At 42.7% G+C, this 20,348-nt stretch overlaps 1 protein-coding gene across 4 annotated transcripts in view; it reads right to left on the bottom strand.

Annotated features, from left to right (window-relative positions):
* The window catches only part of LOC139583947 (SH3 and PX domain-containing protein 2B-like), an 86,618-nt gene that overhangs the window by 43,736 nt on the left and 22,534 nt on the right, over nucleotides 1-20,348 (bottom strand). For all 4 annotated transcript variants that reach the window (XM_071415426.1, XM_071415435.1, XM_071415427.1 and 1 more), the window contains exon 3: nucleotides 19,764-19,839. In XM_071415426.1, coding sequence (XP_071271527.1) covers nucleotides 19,764-19,839 — 76 coding nt within the window. The remainder of the gene's footprint in view (nucleotides 1-19,763; nucleotides 19,840-20,348) is intronic.

The raw sequence follows: 20,348 nt of genomic DNA, 5'->3' as shown, positions 1-20,348 counted from the left end.
AATATTTGCAGTGTCGACCCTTCTTTTTCAAGACCTCTGCAAGCCACCCTGGCATGCTGTCAATTAACTTCTGGGCCACATCCTGACTGATGGCAGCCCATTCTTGCATAATCAATGCTTGGAGTTTGTCAGAATTTGTGGGGTTTTGTTTGTCCACCTGCCTCTTGAGGATTGACCACACGTTCTCAATGGGATTAAGGTCTGGGGAGTTTCCTGGCCATGGACCCAAAATATCGATGTTTTGTTCCCCAAGCCACTTAGTTATCACTTTTGCCTTATGGCAAGGTGCTCCATCATGCTGGAAAGGCATTGTTCATCACCAAACTGTTCCTGGATGTTTGGGAGAAGTTGCTCTCGGAGGATGTGTTGGTACCATTCTTTGTTCATGACTGTGTTCTTAGGCAAAATTGTGAGTGAGCCCACTCCCTTGGCTGAGAAGCAACCCCACACATGAATGGTCTCAGGATGCTTTACTGTTGGCATGACACAGGACTGATGTTTGTGCTCACCTTGTCTTCTCCGGACAAGCTTTCTTCCGGATGCCCCAAACAATCGGAAAGGGGATTCACTGTATTTATTTATTTATTTTGCTCCTTTGCACCCCATTATTTCTATCTCTACTTTGCACATTCTTCCACTGCAAACCAACCATTCCAGTGTTTTTACTTGCTATATTGTATTTACTTCGCCACCATGGCCTTTTTTATATTTTTATTTATTTATATATATATTTTGTTTGCCTTCACCTCCCTTATCTCACCTCACTTGCTCACATTGTATATAGACTTATTTTTCACTGTATTATTGACTGTATGTTTGTTTTACTCCATGTGCAACTATGTGTTGTTGTATGTGTCGAACTGCTTTGCTTTATCTTGGCCAGGTCGCAATTGTAAATGAGAACGTGTTCTCAATTTGCCTACCTGGTTAAATAAAGGTGAAATAAAAATAAAATAAATAAAATCAGAGAACATGACTTTACCCCAGTCCTCAGCAGTCCAATCCTTGTACCTTTTGCAGAATATCAGTCTGTCCCTGATGTTTTTCCTGGAGAGAAGTGGCTTCTTTGCTGCCCTTCTTGACACCAGGCCATCCTCCAAAAGTCTTCGCCTCACTGTGCATGCAGATGCACTCACACCTGCCTGCTGCCATTCCTGAGCAAGCTCTGTACTGGTGGTGCCCCGATCCCGCAGCTGAATCAACTTTAGGAGATGGTCCTGGCGCTTGCTGGACTTTCTTGGGCGCCCTGAAGCTTTCTTCAAAACAATTGAACCTCTCTCCTTGAAGTTGTTGATGATATGATAAATGGTTGATTTAGGTGCAATCTTACTGGCAGCAATATCCTTGCCTGTGAAGCCCTTTTTGTGCAAAGCAATGATGACGGCACGTGTTTCAGTGCAGGTAACCATGGTTGACAGAGGAAGAACAATGATTCCAAGCAGCACCCTCCTTTTGAAGCTTCCAGTCTGTTATTCGAACTCAATCAGCATGACAGAGTGATCTCCAGCCTTGTCCTCGTCAACACTCACACCTGTGTTAACTAGAGAATCACTGACATTATGTCAGCTGGTCCTTTTGTGGCAGGGCTGAAATGCAGTGGAAATGTTTTTGGGGGATTCAGTTAATTTGCTTGGCAAAGAGGGACTTCGCAATTCATTGCAATTCATCTGATCACTCTTCATAGCATTCTGGAGTATATGCAAATTGCCATCATACAAACTGAGGCAACAGACTTTGTGAAAATGTATATTTGTGTCATTCTCAAAACTTTTGGCCACGAATGTAGTCCATTCCTTTAGAATGGAGACCTACTAGCAGGCTAATACAATGGCTGGCCTCATAAGTAACCCAACTCTGAAAGTACAATTTAAGTTGTTAAGTGCACTGTGAATAGTTTAGCCTTCTTGTGTCTTGTCATGAATTCATGATCAAATATAGTGGATGCCATCTAAAATATATGGTCCTTATCACGCAGCCACAGATATGGCCACCGGCTGGTCTGGGTTTGAGGTCACCAACAATAACAAGAAATTGATACAAATAGGCCTCCGAAAAAGTATTGAGGTCCATTTCAAATATATCTTTTAGATATTTCATTGGGATTCGCTCTAGCGGATTCTCTAACTGAAGTACCAATCACAGCGTCTTGGAGACAGAGCAGGCACACACCACCTCTGGTCATTCTCACCTCTCTTCCTTGTGAAGAGTTCTCTAATGCTCCTGAAGCTCTCCTCAGAATTGGATGATGTAGAAAGGGCGAGTTTGTTTGACAGGGTCAGAAAGGTTGGATGGGGATGGGGTTTGGGTGGTATTTTTGGTGGGGGTAATGGGAGTAGTGAGATTTGTAGGGCTTTATTTTATTTTATTAGAAACAGGGCTAGATAAGAGCATATACAGTGGGGAGAACAAGTATTTGATACACTGCCGATTTTGCAGGTTTTCCTACTTACAAAGCATGTAGAGGTCTGTCATTTTTATCATAGGTACACTTCAACTGTGAGAGACAGAATCTAAAACAAAAATCCAGAAAATCACATTGTATGATTTTGAAGTAATTAATTAGCATTTTATTGCATGACATAAGTATTTGATACATCAGAAAAGCAGAACTTAATATTTGGTACAGAAACCTTTGTTTGCAATAACAGAGATCATACGTTTCCTGTAGTTCTTGACCAGGTTTGCACACACTGCAGCAGGGATTTTGGCCCACTCCTCCATACAGACCTTCTCCAGATCCTTCAGGTTTCGGGGCTGTCGCTGGGCAATACGGACTTTCAGCTCCCTCCAAAGATTTTCTATTGGGTTCAGGTCTGGAGACTGGCTAGGCCACTCCAGGACCTTGAGATGCTTCTTACGGAGCCACTCCTTAGTTGCCCTGGCTGTGTGTTTCGGGTCGTTGTCATGCTAGAAGACCCAGCCACGGCCCATCTTCAATGCTCTTACTGAGGGAAGGAGGTTGTTGGCCAAGATCTCATGATACATGGCCCCATCCATCCTCCCCTCAATACGGTGCAGTCGTCCTGTCCCCTTTGCAGAAAAGCATCCCCAAAGAATGATGTTTCCACCTCCATGCTTCACGGTTGGGATGGTGTTCTTGTGGTTGTACTCATCCTTCTTCTTCCTCCAAACACGGCGAGTGGAGTTCAGACCAAAAAGCTATATTTTTGTCTCATCAGACCACATGACCTTCTCCTATTCCTCCTCTGGATCATCCAGATGGTCATTGGCAAACTTCAGACAGGCCTGGACATGCGCTGGCTTGAGCAGGGACACCTTGCGTGCGCTGCAGGATTTTAATCCATGACGGCGTAGTGTGTTACTAATGGTTTTCTTTGAGACTGTGGTCCCAGCTCTCTTCAGGTCATTGACCAGGTCCTGCCGTGTAGTTCTGGGCTGATCCCTCACCTTCCTCATGATCATTGATGCCCCTCGAGGTGAGATCTTGCATGGAGCCCCAGACCGAGGGTGATTGACCATCACCTTGAACTTCTTCCATTTTCTAATAATTGCGCCAACAGTTGTTGCCTTCTCACCAAGATGCTTGCCTATTGTCCTGTAGCCCATCCCAGCCTTGTGCAGGTCTACAATTTTATCCCTGATGTCCTTACACAGCTCTCTGGTCTTGGCCATTGTGGAGAGGTTGGAGTCTGTTTGATTGAGTGTGTGGACAGGTGTCTTTTATACAGGTAACGAGTTCAAACAGGTGCAGTTAATACAGGTAATGAGTGGAGAACAGGAGGGCTTTTTAAAGAAAAACTAACAGGTCTGTGAGAGCCGGAATTCTTACTGGTTGGTAGGTGATCAAATACTTATGTCATGCAATAAAATGCAAATTAATTACTTCAAAATCATACAATGTGATTTTCTCGATTTTTGTTTTAGATTCCGTCTCTCACAGTTGAAGTGTACCTATGATAAAAATTACAGACCTCTACATGCTTGTAAGTAGGAAAACCTGCAAAATCGGCAGTGTATCAAATACTGTATATGCTCTTATCAGGTTGGTCACATTTGTTCTGGTCAATGGTCAACTCGACACCCAAGTGCCCCCAGTGCTACAGCTCTCCCCTCAACACTTTCACAGCAGCTGAGGCAGGAAGACAAATGCTCTGTCGCTATTATGAACTATCCCCAAATCCCAGTGTTATAACGCTGCCCTTTGTAATAAAAGTCTCTGTCACATTAAAGCATCTTGCCGAGGGAACAGAGCAAAAATACAACAAAAGAGTGCTCTGGCACCACTGGTGAGCGAGAGTCATCTGACTAGTGGGCAACTCGCTGCAAGAGAAGGGAATTTGCACACATGTGCAGTCCACCCCTGGGTCTTGTAAACAGTCACAAAGGGGTACAGTTTGCTATGAAGCCTCCCGCTTTCAACGGGGTCCTGATGACAACAACAACTGGCGACTCAGTGCGCATACTAGAGGAGATATCCTTTCTATTAAGCAACGGGTCTTTCAGAATAATACCAGCGGAATAGAGCCATTGTGGCTTCTACTCCCAGTACTTCCAGGTTCCCCGAAAAATGGGGGAAGGGGGGTGGGTGAGTGCACCCCATTCTGGCTCTACGGATCCTCAACAGCTTTCTGAGTGTACACGTTCCATATGCTTTCGCTCAATGTGCGGTCTCGCTCTATTTGTCAAGGCGACTGGTCCACTTCAGTCGACCTGCACAACGCTTATTTTCATATACGGTCCCTTAAGTATTCAGACCCCTTGACGTTTTCCACATTTTGTTAAACTGGGATTATAATGAATTTAATTGTCCTTTTTGACACAACTGCTATTTTTTTTTAACATTCTTATTTTTGTCTTTACAAATGTTAGCATTTTTCTTCCACTATCTTGATTAGATAACTATTCAACCCCCCTGGCAGCGATTACAGCTGTGAATCTTTCTGGGTACGTCTCTAAGAGCTTTGCACAGCTGGATTTTACAACATTTGTCCTTTATTATTTTCAAAATTCTTCAAGCTCTATAACATTGTTTGTTGATCATTGCTAGACAACCATTTTCAGGTCTTGCCATAGATTTTCAAGCAGATTTAAGTCAACTGTAAATTGGCCACTCAAGAACATTCACTGCCTTTTTGGTAAGCAACTCCAGTGGCTTTGTTTTAGGTTATTGTCCTGCTGAAAGGTGAATTCACCTCCCAGTGTCTGGTGGAAAGCAGACAACCAGGTGAACCTCTACAATTTTGCCAGAGCTTAGTTCCAATCAGTTTATTTTAGTTTTTATCCTGAAAGTCCACAGTCCTTAACAATTACAAGCATACCCATAACATGATGCAGCCACCACTATGCTTGGAAATATGTAGCATGGTACTTGGTAATTTGCCCCAAACATAACACTTGGTGTTCAGGACTAAAACCAAATTGCTTTGCTACATTTCTTTGAAGTTTTACTTTAGTGCCTTGTTGCAAACCAATAGGTGCCCTTTGCGAGGCATTGGAAAACATCCCTGGTCTTTGCGGTTGAATCTGTTTTGAAATGAACTGCTCAACTGCAGGAGTATACAGATCATTATGTGTGGGGTACAGAGATGAGGTAGTTATTTAAAAACTCTAGCTACACCACACATTGAGTCCATGCAACTTGCGATTTGCTAAGCACATTTGTACTCCTGAACTTATTTAGGCTTGCCATAACAAAGGGGTTGAATACTAAAGCTTTTAATTAAAAGAAAATGCATTTGTAAAATAAAATCTAAACATAATTCCACTTTAACATGGGTTATTGTGTGTAGGGAAGTGGCAAATCTCAATGTAATCCATTTTTAATTCGGGCTGTAACTTAGTGGGAAAAGTAGAGGGTACAAAGTACTCTGCCGACACACAGGAGTTCTCAGGTTTGCCTTTCAAGGAAAAGCCTACGAATACCTCGCTGTCCCCTTGGGGCTAACATCCGCTACCCAAATGTTCAGCAAGTGTGTAGTGGCAGCTCTAGCACCCCTGAGAATCAAGGGACTAAGAGTATCTGCTTACATAGACGATTACATGCTTTGCTCCCCGACACAGGAGCAGGTGGTACGAGACGCGGCTTCTCTTGTAACCCACCTCAACGAGCTAGGGTTCAAGATCAACCAGAAAGAGCTGTTTGGTGCCATCACAGAGAATAGAATACCTAGGGGGTCAAGATGGATTCTCTCTCTCGTTGGGCCACACTCTCGGAAGGCCTTATCACGTCATTCCGACAGTGCCTCTCCCTGTTCAACAGGGGGCGCTCGGTCACGCTCAAAACGTGGTCACCTAGTGCTGGGGTTGATGGCGTCCATCTTGGTACTACCACTAGGACTACTGAGCGTTGGGTAACTGCTCCATTGCCTGTGTCCATGTCTGCACCACAATCAAAAGATTTAAGTTGACCACAGACTGTCTCTCGGCTCTCCGTCACTGGAAGACCCTCTCGATCCTTGCTTCAGGCACTTCCCCCTAGGGTTAGTGTCTTCGAGCGAGGTGGTGACGACAGACTCACTCACAGGGTGGGGTGCAGTTCATGAGGCAAGAGAAATGAACCGACTGTGTTCACCACAGCTCCGCCACTGCTGACAATGTTTCATTCGCTGATACACTTTCTGCCCTTCCTTTAGGAATGGTCAGTATGTGACTGGTAGCATAAACCGCCTGGGTGACATTCAGTCTACAGATTACTATATACAGTGATCCCTCGCCACTTCGCGGTTCACTTATCGCGGATTCGCTATTTCGCGGATTTTCATAATGCATTTTTTTTTTTTTTTTGGTGCATTGTGCTCTGCATTCTGATTCGCTAAAAACTCACTCCCGCTTCTTGTATCAAAACATGCTACGAATTGTGCTATCATTTTGTCGTCTCGTGCAGTTATGTGTACGTACATAAAACAGCTTGGCAAATTTACATTAAGTTGGCCAAATTATCTTGTAATTTCGAACATCTCCTAAACCCATAATGTCGACGAAACGGCCTACACGTGAGTCACTGTATTTGTATACATGTAATAGTTGCTAATTGTTAAAAAAAAAAAAAGTTTTCTATTTCGCGGATTTCACTTATCGCGGGTCATTTTCGGAACGTAACCCCCGCGATAAACGAGGGATTACTGTATACACACAGTACCAGTCAAAAGTTTGGACACATCTACTCATTCCAGAGTTTTTCTTTATTTTACTATTTTCTACATTGTAGAATAATAGTGAAGATATCAAAACTATGAAATAACACATATGGAATTATGTAGTAACCAAAAAAGTGTTAAACAAATCAAAATATATTTTAGATTCTTCAAAGTAGCCACCCTTTGCCTTGATGACAGCTTTGCACACGCTTGGCATTCTCTCAACCAGCTTCACCTTGAATGCTTTTCCAACAGTCTTGAAGGAGTTCCCACATATGCTGAGCACCTGTTGGCTGCTTTTCCTTCACTTTGTGGTCCAACTCATCCCAAACCATCTCAATTGGGATGTCGGGTGATTGTGGAGGCCAGGTCATCTGATGCAGCACTCCATCACTCTCCTTCTTGGTCAAATAGCCCTTACATAGCCTGGAGGTGTATTTTGGGTCATTGTCCTGTTGGAAAAACAAATGATAGTCCCACTAAGCGCAAACCAGATGGGATGGTGTATCGCTGCAGAATGCTGTGGTAGCCATGCTGGTTAAGTGTGCCTTGAATTCTAAAGAAATCACTGACATTGTCACCAGCAAAGCACCCCCACACCATCACACCACCACTTCAATTCTTCACGGTGGGAACCACACATACGGAGATCATCCGATCACCTACTCCGCATCTCACAAAGACATGGCGGTTGGAACCAAAAATCTCATGTAGTTTCATCAGACCAGAGAATCTTGTTTCTCATGGCCTGAGTCATTTAGGTGCCTTTTGGCAAACTCCAAGTGGGCTGTCATGTGCCTTTTACTGAGGAGTGGTTTTGGTCTGGCCACTCTACCATAAATACCTGATTGGTGCAGTGCTGCAGAGATGGTTGTCTTTCCATCTCCAAAGTGGAACTCTGGAGCTCTGTCAGTGTGACCATTGGGTTCTTGGTCTGCTCCTTGACCAAGGCCCTTCTCCCCCGATTGCTAAGTTTGGCTGGGCGACCAGCTCTAGGAAGAGTCTTGGTGGATCCAAACTTCTTCCATTTAAGAATGATGGAAGCCACTGTGTTCTTGGGGAACCTTCAATGCTGCAGAAGTGTTTTGGTACCCTTCCCCAGATCTGTGCTTCCACACAATCCTGTCTCAGAGCTCTACGGACAATTATTTTGACCTAATGGCTTGGTTTTTGCTCTGACATGCACTGTCAACTGTGGGACCTTTATATAGACAGGTGTTTGCCTTTCCAAATCATGTCAAATATATTGAATTTACTCCAAGTTGTAGAAATATATCTCAAGGATGATCAATGGAAACAGGATGCACCTAAGCTCAATTGAGTCTCATAGCAAATGGTATAAATATTTACGTAAATAAGGTATTTGTTTTTATTTTTAATACATTTGAAAAACTTTCTAAACCTGTTTTCACTATGGGGTATTGTGTGTACATGAGGGGGAAAAAATAATTTCACATAACAGTGGAAAAAGTGAAGGGGTCTGAATACTTTCCGAATGCACTGTACATGTACCGTACGTATGTGGGCATCCCTTCTAATTAGTGGTTTTGGTTATTTCAGCCACATCCGTTGCTTAGGAGTGTATAAGATAGAGATGACGGCTCATAATAATGGCTGGAATGGAGTAATTGGAATGGTATCAAACACAAAAAGATGTGGTTTCCATGTGGCTGATAGCATTCCATTGACATCAGCCACATGCACCCCCCATTAGACATGCCTTCTCTCCTCTTAAAAGGTGTGAATTATAGTTCCTTTACCTTGGCTTGCTGATAGTCCAGACACATTCCCAGAACAGTTTATTAAAACGGAGTCAGGAGACTTGAAAGTTGACCACTATTCTCACTCTCAGTCCTCAAATAGAAAGCTTTCTTGACACTTTTCCAAGTTCTCTGGGGTCAAGGGGAAAATCGACTCAACACTGCCCTCTTTGTATATTCCACATGATCACGGGTGCATTTGATGAAAGGTCTATTTTTTAGGGGAATATAAAATGGCTGTTACAGTTCAGAGTCAAGGTTGGGCCAGATAGGCAGACTTCATGGCAAATCTGTGACGGCCAGCGGGGTATAAAACAGCTTTTATTGCCCAGAGAGCGACTTATCTCAAGTCCGCTACTCAACACAATACCTACCCAGGGCAGCCACAGGAAACTGTCATGTGAAATAGTGTCTTTTAAAAATGTGTTGTTGGCAACAACAGATTATATGAATTTGGCCAAGGGTTCTGTAGAACTAGTTTAGAGGGTACAATACAATGTAATATTGTTAATCTACAAAAGAGGCTACCCTTAGATGCACAACAGGGCTTGGGAGGCTCACAGGGATCCACAGTCCTCCATAAATGATTCCATTCTCAAGTCAATACTTCTTGTATCTCCCCCCAAAAAATGTTGCACTAATTTAAGCTTTAACTGCTAAATTGTCTTGCTGTCCCATGGCAAAATGTGTAGAATTGGGATATTACCATGAACTGCAAAATTGTCTGACACGAAGACTAGGACTTTTCTTTTAATGTTCTTTCCCAAGGCCTGAGACTTGGTTAGTCCGGCCAATGCCCTGCAGCAGTCATAGTGTAACTCCTTTGTATGCTATTTTTACCGCACTCAAGTCAGAGTTGTGTTATGATTTTAAGTGGGTTCCTGATGAATTTGCTATCACAAAAGGGGTCCCACGTCCAAAAAAGCCTGTGAACCCCTGGGCTAATGAATTGCGTTTGGGGCTGAGTGCTGGAAAGAGGCATGTCTGTGGAGAGGGTAGATGGTATGTGTGTTAAGTAATTACAGGGGTTCCAGATGCTGACTGATAACATACAGCCACTTCCCATGTTGCTGTAGAATGGCCTGCTTTGTTTACCGGTACACAGCACTTAAGTACAAAATACTTTGTTATTCTCTTTAGGGGAGGCATGACCAAATGACATAGGCTACACAAGTGTTACATAAATATAGGTTCTTAATAGAGACAATTTATGCAGTTCCATGGAATTATTCAGTTCCATGGCGCCATTTGTGTAGCTGCTATTTTGAAGTTAAGAGCAAATTTGCCTTGGCTCCTGATATGAATAAATTAAGCTGTGTGGAAGCTGACATAGCTCCGTGCCGTGACAGTCACTGAGGTCGTCAGACAGCCTGGATATACAAACATTCATCATTAAATCCTCTGTCAACATTGATTCAATTGATCTCATTCACAACATTGAAGAGTTGACTGCTGACTCGTATGCTGAATCATAACCACGGTGAGTGGGGGGAAACACTAAGCAGACATTTTGCAGATGCCGCAGAATGACTTTTCTGATCCTAAGAGGCCAAAGAAGTGAAAACAAAATGAGAGGCCTTGAAGTACAAACTAAGTCCTGACAGGAAAACCACTTCCGTGTCTTGTTGGTTTGGTCTGAGTCGACCAGATTTGCCATTTGGTCTGCAACTGTTTCCCTGACCATGTCGTCGTGAGTGCAGACCGAAATTTGCTGTGCAAATCGGGCCATGCCACAGTTCTCAAAGAGCAGCAGAAGTTAATCAGAGGCTACTAGACCCTGCCAGACCACATGGTGTCTTTGACATAGCAGGATGTCAAAGACTAACAGAATGTCTTTCCGGTCCCATTCTGAAAGACGAGTGGGCAGAGAAGGGAGTATTTAGACGTAGGAGTTCAAATGGGAACCACCTGAAATAATTTTGAGCTGCTCACTTCAATGACATTTCATTCAAGGGAGACCAACAACTCAAAACAGCAGGCCTAGATTTTGAGGTGATGCGGCATACGATAACCGTTCATTGTTGGGAAAAATAAGAAATTATTTTTGGATACTTTAAACCAGGAATCCTCAACTAGATTCAGCCACGGGCAGATATGTTCTTGAGCGGATGGTCAGGGGGCCGGATCTTTTAACATTTCAACATGTTTCAAGCAGACTACCATAGTCCCTGTGCCCAAGAACACAAAGACAACCTGCCTAAATGACTACAGACCCGTAGCACTCACGTCCCGTAGCCATGAAGTGCTTTGAAAGGCTGGTAATGGCTTACATCAACACCATTATCCCAGAAACCCTAGACCCACTCCAATTTGCATACCACCCAAACAGATCCACAGATGATGCAATCTCTATTGCACTCCACACTGCCCTTTCCCACCTGGACAACAGGAACACCTATGTGAGAATGCTATTCATTGACTACAGCTCAGTGTTCAACACCATTGTACCCTCAAAGGTCATCACTAAGCTAAGGAACCTGGGACTAAACACCTCCCTCTGCAACTGGATCCTGGACATCCTGACGGGCCGCCCCCAGGTGGTGAGGGTAGGTAGCAAATTCTGCCACGCTGATCCTCAACACTGGAACTCCCCAGGGGTGCGTGCTCAGTCCCCTCCTATACTCCCTGTTCACCCACGACTGCATAGCCAGGCACGACTCCAACACCATCATTAAGTTTGCAGACGACACAACAGCGGTAGGCTTGATCATCGACGAGACAGCCTATAGGGAGGAGGTCAGAGACCTGGCCGGGTGGTGCCAGAATAACAACCTATCCCTCAACGTAACCAAGACTAAGGAGATGATTGTGGACTACAGGAAAAGGAGCACCGAACACACCCCCATTCTCATCGACGGGGCTGTATTGGAGCAGGTTGAGAGCTTCAAGTTCCTTGGTGTCCACATCAACAACAAACTAGAATGGTCCAAACACACCATGGCAGTCGTGAAGAGGGCACAACAAAGCCTATTCCCGCTCAGGAAACTAAAAAGATTTAGCATGGATCCTGAGATCCTCAAAAGGTTCTACAGCTGCAACATCGAGAGCATCCTGACCGGTTGCATCACTGCCTGGTATGGCAATTGCTCGGCCTCCGACCGGAAAGGCACTTCAGAGGGTAGTGCGTATAGCCCAGTACATCACTGGGGCAAAACTGCCTGCCATCCAGGACCTCTACACCAGGCGGTGTCAGAGGAAGGCCCTAAAAATTGTCAAAGATCCCAGCCACCCCAGTCATAGACTGTTCTCTCTACTACCGCATGGCAAGCGGTACCTGAGTGCCAAGTCTAGGACAAAAGGCTTCTCAACTGTTTTTATCCCCAAGCCATAAGACTCCTGAACAGGTAACCAAATGGTTACCCAGACTACTTGCATTGTGTGCTCCCCAACCCCTCTTTTACGCTGCTGCTACTCTCTGTTTATCATATATGCATAGTCACTTTAACTATACATTCATGTACATACTACCTCAATACGCCTGACCAACCAGTGCTCCTGCACATTGGCTAACCGGGCAATCTGCATTGTGTCCCACCACCCGCCAACCCCTCTTTTTACGCTACTGCTGCTCTCTGTTCATCATATATGCATAGTCACTTTAACCATACCCACATGTACATACTACCTCAATAAGCCTGACTAACCGGTGTCTGTATATAGCCTTGCTACTGTTATTTTCAAATGTCTTTTTACTGTTTTATTTCTTTACTTACCTACAGACACACATACCTTTTTTTCCGCACTATTGGTTAGAGCCTGTAAGTAAGCATTTCACTGTAAGGTCTGTTTTATTCGGCGCACGTGACAAATAAACTTTGATTTGATTTGCAAAAATGTCCAAAAACTAGTTTTCGCTTTGTCATTATGGGATATTGTGTGTAGATTGATGAGGAAATTGATTTATTTAATACATTTTAGAATTAGGCTTTAATGTAACGACGAGTGGTCCCGTGTGGCTCAGTTGGTAGAGCATGGCGCTTGCAACGCCAGGGTTGTGGGTTCATTCCCCACGGGGGGACCAGGATGAATATGTATGAACTTTCCAATTTGTAAGTCGCTCTGGATAAGAGCGTCAGCTAAATGACTTAAATGTAAAATGTAAATGTTGTGGGTTCATTCCCCACGGGGGGACCAGGATGAATATGTATGAACTTTCCAATTTGTAAGTCGCTCTGGATAAGAGCGTCTGCTAAATGACTTAAATGTAAATGTAACAACATTTGGAAAAAGTCAAGCACTGCAATTACATATAATTTGTAGACTGCAAATTGACCACAAGAAGCCCAAACTGATATATTTGACTAAAACTATTTCAAACCTTGCTTACATTTGTATACAGTCACATACTGTAGATATGTGTGGGTATACTTTGGAACAGATTTCCTAAATTAAAATCATGCTGGTGTTATTAGTCTTATCTCCAACAACTAAAAAATGTTATGTTTTGCTTAGCACTTGGGGGGCCAAATTCAACTCGTAGGATGCCAGTTGGGGAACCCTGCTTCAAACCGTTTATTAATGTACACTGAACAAAAATATAAATTCAACAATTTCAAAGATTTTACTGACTTACAGTTCATATATGGAAATCAGTCATTTAAATAAATTCAATACGCCCTAATCCATAGATTTCACATCACTGGTAATGAAGATATGTATCTGGTCGCAGATGTCTTTAGAAAAAAAAGTAGGGGAGTGATTCAGAAAACCAGTCAGTGTCTGGTGTGACCACCATTTGCCAAATGCAGTGCGACACATCTCCTTCACAGAGTTCATCAGGCTGTTGACTGTGGAATGTTGTCCCACTCTTCAATGGCTGCGAAATTGCTGGATATTGGCGGAAACTGGAACATGCTGTCATACACGTTGATCCAGAGCATCCCAAACATGCTCAATGGTTGACCTGTCTAGTCAGCATGCAGGCCAATGAAGAACTGGGACATTTTCAGCTTCCAAGAATTGTGTACAGATCCTTGAGACATGGGGCCGTGCATTATCATGATGAAACATGAGGTGATGGCGGCAGATGAATGGCACGACAATGGGCCTCAGGATCTCGTCATGGTATCTGTGTGCATTCAAATTGCCATTGATAAATGCAATTCTGTTCACTGTCCGTAGCTTATGCCTGCCTATACCATACCTGCCACCATGGGGCACTCCGTTCACAACGTCAACAAACCGCTCGCCCACACAATGCCTTACACGCCATCTGCCCGGCACAGTTGGAACTGGGAGTCATCTGTGATGAACACACTTCTCCAATGTGCCAGTGGCCATAGAATGTGAGCTTTGCCCACTGAAGTTGCTTATAACGCTGGACTGTAGTCAGGTCAAGACCCTGGAGAGGACGACGAGCATGCAGATGAGCTTCCCTCGTGTGGTTTCTGACAGTTTGTGCAAACCCAGTTTCATCAGCTGTCCGAGTGGCTGGTCTCAAACCATCCCGAAGGTGAAGAAGCTGGATGTGGAGGTCCTGGGCTGGTGTGGTTACATGTGGTTGTGATGCCGATTGGACATACCACTAAGTTCTCTAAAACTACGTTGGATGCGGCTTATGGTAGAGAATTTAACATTAAATTATCTGTCAACAGCTCTGGTGGATATTCCTGTAGTCAGCGTGCCAATTACACACTCCTTCAACTTGAGACATCTGTGGCATTGTGTTGTGACACAACTGCACATTTTGTGGGCTTTTATTATCCCCAGCACAAGGTGCACCTGTGTAATGATCATGCTGTTTAATCAGCTTCTTTATATGCCGTGGATGGATTATCTTGGTGAAGGAGAAATGCTTACTAACAAGGATGTAAGCACATTTTTTGAGAGAAATAAGCTTTCTGTGCATATAGAACATGTCTGGGCCCTTTTCAGCTCATGAAACATTGGACCAAAACTTTACATGTTACGTTTTATATTTCTGTTCTGTAACAAAATATTTTATGATTACTACAGGGAAATGGTTAATTTCCAAGGTTGACATGTTAGCTAGCACGACCAATCCAATGCGAAAACACTAGCTCAAACTTCCCCTTGTGACTGTTGCAGCTGACTTGGCCCACTCAAGATACGGATCAATGAAATCAGGCTGGTTATTTAGATTTTAAGTAGCAAGCAATCGATATCATCGTAAACTTGTTGGAAGTGAGGCAGCTTTGGTCATCTTTAGTCCTTTTTTGAGCCGCATTCCATTTCTTGCTATGCTGCATTCCATTTGCCTTCATTCACCTCAAAGACGTAATACTATTAGATGAAATGTCTCCCTATACTTACACCAATCCACTGCTTTTAAATCGTTGAGGGGGTGAGAATTCAGATTGGGCTCATGTCATCCAATAGTAGCCTAGTGCATGCAGTCTTCCAGTTCCTGCTTTCTCAGTCAACAATCATTTTTGAAGCTGATATATACTGACTTCTCATATAAATAGCAATGTTTGATTTAGCTAGCTAATACACTCTGAATTACCGGCAATCTATTATTATTTTATGAGTGGTCCCAAAGATAGTCAACAAAGTGAGGAATCCAATTATATCACCTCGTCATGGAGAGATCATCTTCAAACAGAATTAAGGTAAGCTAGCTAAGTACACAACTGCATTAGTTAGCCAGACTTTATAACGATCAGACTACCTGCATCTACTTTCTATTTGTTCAAGATAGGTCAATGCTAGTGTTGTGGGAGTGACAGGCTTGCAGTTTGAAGAAAAGCTCCTAGCTAGCCTAAATGTTTCACTGACTAGGTTATTTCACCAGCCATGGTATTTTTCATTCCTGCTGTGTGCCATAAAACAAATTAGCTAACAAGATTGTGTTAATTGATTTAGAGAGATTACTTAGACACACATGTGCACACACACACACACGTGTGAAGAGGGAGAAAGTCCCTGTGTGTGTTAAAACATTTGGGTCTCGAGGCAGTGTGGACAAATAGGTATTGTTCCTGTGGATACACTCCGATCCTCTCCACTTAAATTGATGGATCATCTTTTAGCAGCAGCAAGGAAATGTGTAACAAAATGCTGGGAAAATGAACATGCACCTTCAAAAGATATGTGGTTAGGTCTATGCGGGGAACTTGCTGACATGGAGAGAATTACATCAATCTTGCTACATTGACAGCATAGGTATGAAGGTGTCTGGTCAGAGTTCCTGTCATATCGTATGGGTCTTGTTGTGTAATTTATGGGCTTTTTGTTTGTTTGTTGTTTTTGTGTGACTTAATCCAAATTCTATACTTATTCAGACTCTTTAAATATTTGCTCTATACAGCCGAAATGTACCCTTAACGTGTGAATGTAACTACGCTCCTTAGTAAAGACAGTAAAGATAAGTTGTGTATATGTATGATATGTGTTCTTTATGTGCTCTTTTAATAAAAAATTATGTTTTTAAAAAAACATTTGGATCTCCATGACCAATTTACTTGTGTACCCAAATAAATAAGACTAAAAACATGTTTTTTCCCTTAGGGTAAGATGGTGAAGTGTGCATATTCATGGATCTGGTGGCCAGCACCGGATCTAAGGTGGTCTTCACCATGGAGCACTCAAATAGAATCAAGACGTTATGTCACATGCTTCGTAAAACAACAGGTGTACCCTAACTCTGCAAGGTGTGTGTCACAGACACTCCCTCTCCCTTACAAAAAAAGATGTCCAACTTGTGAAATAGCTGTTTTCACACGTTGATCTTAAATTCCACATGTCAAACAATATTTTCACATGTATTAAATGTAGATTTCACATGCTAACACCACCTTTTCACATGTGATGAGAATAACACGTTTTCACCTCGCATGAATTTCAGCTTCACATGTGAAATTTGCTGTCACATGTTTACTTTCACGTGAGAATCGGATATGCAGTTTCACCATGTGAAAATCACACTTTCAGATGTGTAATTGCAAATTCACATGTGGAGAAACAAATTTGCAGTTTCACTTGTAAGAACTTAACATTTGCCTTGTTTACTGACATTGGAGTAAACCCACACAGTGTATAGCCTAAAAACATGGTAAAAACTACAATTTAGATAATGGATGGTCAGTTCTTGCAGCCATAGTGTAGTCTCTGGATTTGAGTGGTTGCCTTTCTCCAGCCCCATCCCTCAGCTTTTTACCGGAACTGTGCCGGTAAACCAGAAGTGGTATAATATAATGTTTTCAGCATCGATTTAAAAATCATTTGCATTCACATTTAAAATTATTTCCTTGCAACATTGTTTTGCTGTCAATACTTTTGGGTTTATGTTTTTGCCGAAGAACACCATCCCAACCGTGAAGCACAGGGGTGGCAGCATCATGTTGTGGGGGTGCTTTGCTGCAGGAGGGACTGGTGCACTTCACAAAATACATGGCATCATGAGGTAGGAAAATTATGTGGATATATTGAAGCAACATCTCAAGACATCAGTCAGGAAGTTAAAGCTTGGTCGCAAATGGGTCTTCCAAATGGACATTGACCCCAAGCATACTTCCAAAGTTGTGGCAAAATGGCTTAAGGACAACAAAGTCAAGGTATTGGAGTGGCCATCACAAAGCCCTGACCTCAATCCTACAGAAAATTTGTGGGGAGAACTGAAAAAGTATTGTGCGAGCAAGGAGGCATTACAAACCTGACTCACTTACACCAGCTCTGTCAGGAGGAATGGGCCAAAGTTCTCCCAACGTCTTGTGGAAGGCTACCCGAAACGTTTGACCCAAGTTAAACAATTTAAAGGCAATGCTACCAAATAATAATTGAGTGTATGTGAACTTCTGACCCACTGGGAATGTGATGAAAGAAATAAAAGCTGAAATAAATCATTCTCTCTATTATTATCCTGACAGTTCACATTCTTAAAATGAAGTGGTGATCCTAACTGACCTAAAACAGGGAATTTTTACTTGGATTAAATGTCAGGAATTGTGAAGAACTGAGTTTACATACACATTAGCCAAATACATTTAAACTTCCAACCAACTGTATAATTAATCAATTTTGAATTCAGGCTGTAACACAACAAAGTGTTACAAGTTGAGGGGTATGCATACTTCCTGAAGGCACTGTAATGCACATTTTCAGCAGCAGTTGCTGTTTAAAAAATAAATAGTGACAATCAAGCTTGAGTTAGAATGAAATAATCTTTGAATGATTTTCTCACTTTAAAAGCTCAACTTGGTTTCCAATGTAAATATACTGTATCTCAGTGATTTAAACAGCTCTGGATTGGGGACAATTTTGTAGTTTTCAGAACAATGAGAAGTTGGAAAAAAATCTATCCACCATGTGACCGGTTTTCCCAGGTCGCCACAGATGTACTCTGTGTGACTGGAACTAGTGGGAGTTTATTACAGAGAAAGAAACTAAACATGGTTAAGAGTGCTCGGGAATTCATCTTTCTTCACAGCTGTATAAGCATACATTTATAACAGTATATGAATCAACGTGGGAGTAATATGGTCTAGTATCCCAGGTCTGTGTCGTTCCCTCTTACGCTGTTATCCTCTCTCGTTCTGTCTCTCTCCTTTCAGAGTTCATTAAACAAACACAGCTGAGCACCTGAAGTCCCTGGACCCTGTGTGCGATCCCTCAATGAGTTCCAGACCGGCAGCTCACCTAGTACCTTGCTACCCTCCACACACACACCCTTACCAAACCCAGCAGGGGAGGGGCCAGTGGTAGATCTTCCGAGGCGGGGCCTTCACACCTAAACCTCACATGGATTACTCACATGAGACACTAAAGGCTTTGTTTCAAGAGATGCTAATAAGTGCGCCAAGTGTTAATTCAATCTGTCACCTTGTGCTTAAAGTGTTTGATGGACAGTATTGGAGAAACTAAAATGAGTAGCAATTTACTTTGCTAATCCGTTTATAGACAAAAACAAAACTGTGCTCTGGTAAAGGAAATAGTGTGCTCGTGAGGGGTGTGGATTCCATTGGTGTATTGCACAGAGTGCAATGTAGCAGCTCGTACTTTCTTAATTCTCTTAACTCTGCTGCTTTGTTGATTTGGATGCTTAGGCATAATGGCACCTGTTAGAAAGTGAACTCTGTGCTTCCTTACAAGTCCCATTTCACAGTATACATGGTGATGGTCCATACACATGGTGATATAATTGCTTGGGCACATCACCAAATCAATACATTTTGGTTGAGTGTGTTAATTTCTAAACCTTAAATCTAAATTATAGAAGACATGAGAAGTAAACCAGAAAGTGTATTAATTATGTTTCTAGTCTAAAGCAGTACTTACAAACGTTTGTGTGAGATCTGTCTTGCAGCATGTGGATGGGCGTGGCCACCAAGTGTGCAGGTGACCATGGTCTGCTTATTAAGAAGACACTCCATTACTAATTGGGGGGTTTCCTCTCTAGTCGAGCTCTTTACAAGTATTCTATATATTTCTGTATCGTACAGGTTATAGTATCTAAACTGTAGAGTTGCTACTTTGCTAAGTATTTATTGGCTTAGGTTGAGAAAATCCATTCAATTACAAGTGTTTCTTGTCACCTGGTCTCTGTCAGGTTATAAATGCTCAGGTGTAGAGATTTATGGGGGAGGAAGATGGCAGCCAGTCTCTGCACGGGTTAGTTAGCGGTTTTCTGAGCTCTAGGGGCTAGTCAGACTGATCTTCAGTCGTTTAAATTCATTTGACTTGCTTTTTTATCCATTTATTTACTTTAAGCCTGGCATATTGTTGGATGATTTGTATATTTTCTAAATATCTACACCTGCTCCAAGCCTCCGAGCGTTAAAATAAAAACCTTGCACTGGATCTTCTGCTTCCTGCCTTTCCTTGCTCATCAACATTAGCCAGACAGCTCCAACCATCCAGGGCAAGTAAGGGGCCTACCATCCATCCATCCTTACAGCATCAAATGAGCTGGGAGTGTCAGCCAGTAGCAGTGTGTTTTAACTCTTACCTGGTAGAAAAGGGATGATTCTGCGCTTGGGGTCTTTCTGCCCTCCTTCCACTGGGAACTTATCCAGAAGCTCCATCTGAAAACAGTGTGTCAACAATGCGGGGAGTTAAACACATGCTATCATACAAAACAACATCACTGCAGGGGGGGGGTTGTACATTTTGTACAATTCAGCAATTCCTAAAAGGACTGGCTTTACCAATTATTAGAAATACACTCAGCAGATGGTATTTCTCGATGGGGTAGCTAGGCTACATATGCTACGTGTCCTGGAGTCAAAGAGAACAACAGTGCTCCTAGATTAAATAGGAATGTTAATTTCCTATTACATTAAATTTACGAGCCTAGAGTGGATTGTCAGTGTCAGAACTGGGAGGGATTTCTTCACTTTGTTTTGGAGAATAGATGAGGGGGGGAGGATTTCTTCACTTTGTTTTGGAGAATAGATGAGGAGGGGAGGATTTCTTCACTTTGTTTTGGAGAATAGATGAGGGGGGGGGGAATTTCTTCACTTTGTTTTGGAGAATAGATGAGGGGGGGAAGGATTTCTTCACTTTGTTTTGGAGAATAGATGAGGGGGGGAGG

This window comes from Salvelinus alpinus, chromosome 1 (assembly GCF_045679555.1).
Source record: "Salvelinus alpinus chromosome 1, SLU_Salpinus.1, whole genome shotgun sequence".
Classification (NCBI taxonomy): domain Eukaryota; kingdom Metazoa; phylum Chordata; class Actinopteri; order Salmoniformes; family Salmonidae; genus Salvelinus; species Salvelinus alpinus.
The sequence above is the reverse complement of the archived record's forward strand: the minus strand, read 5'-3'. Positions and strand labels throughout refer to the sequence as shown.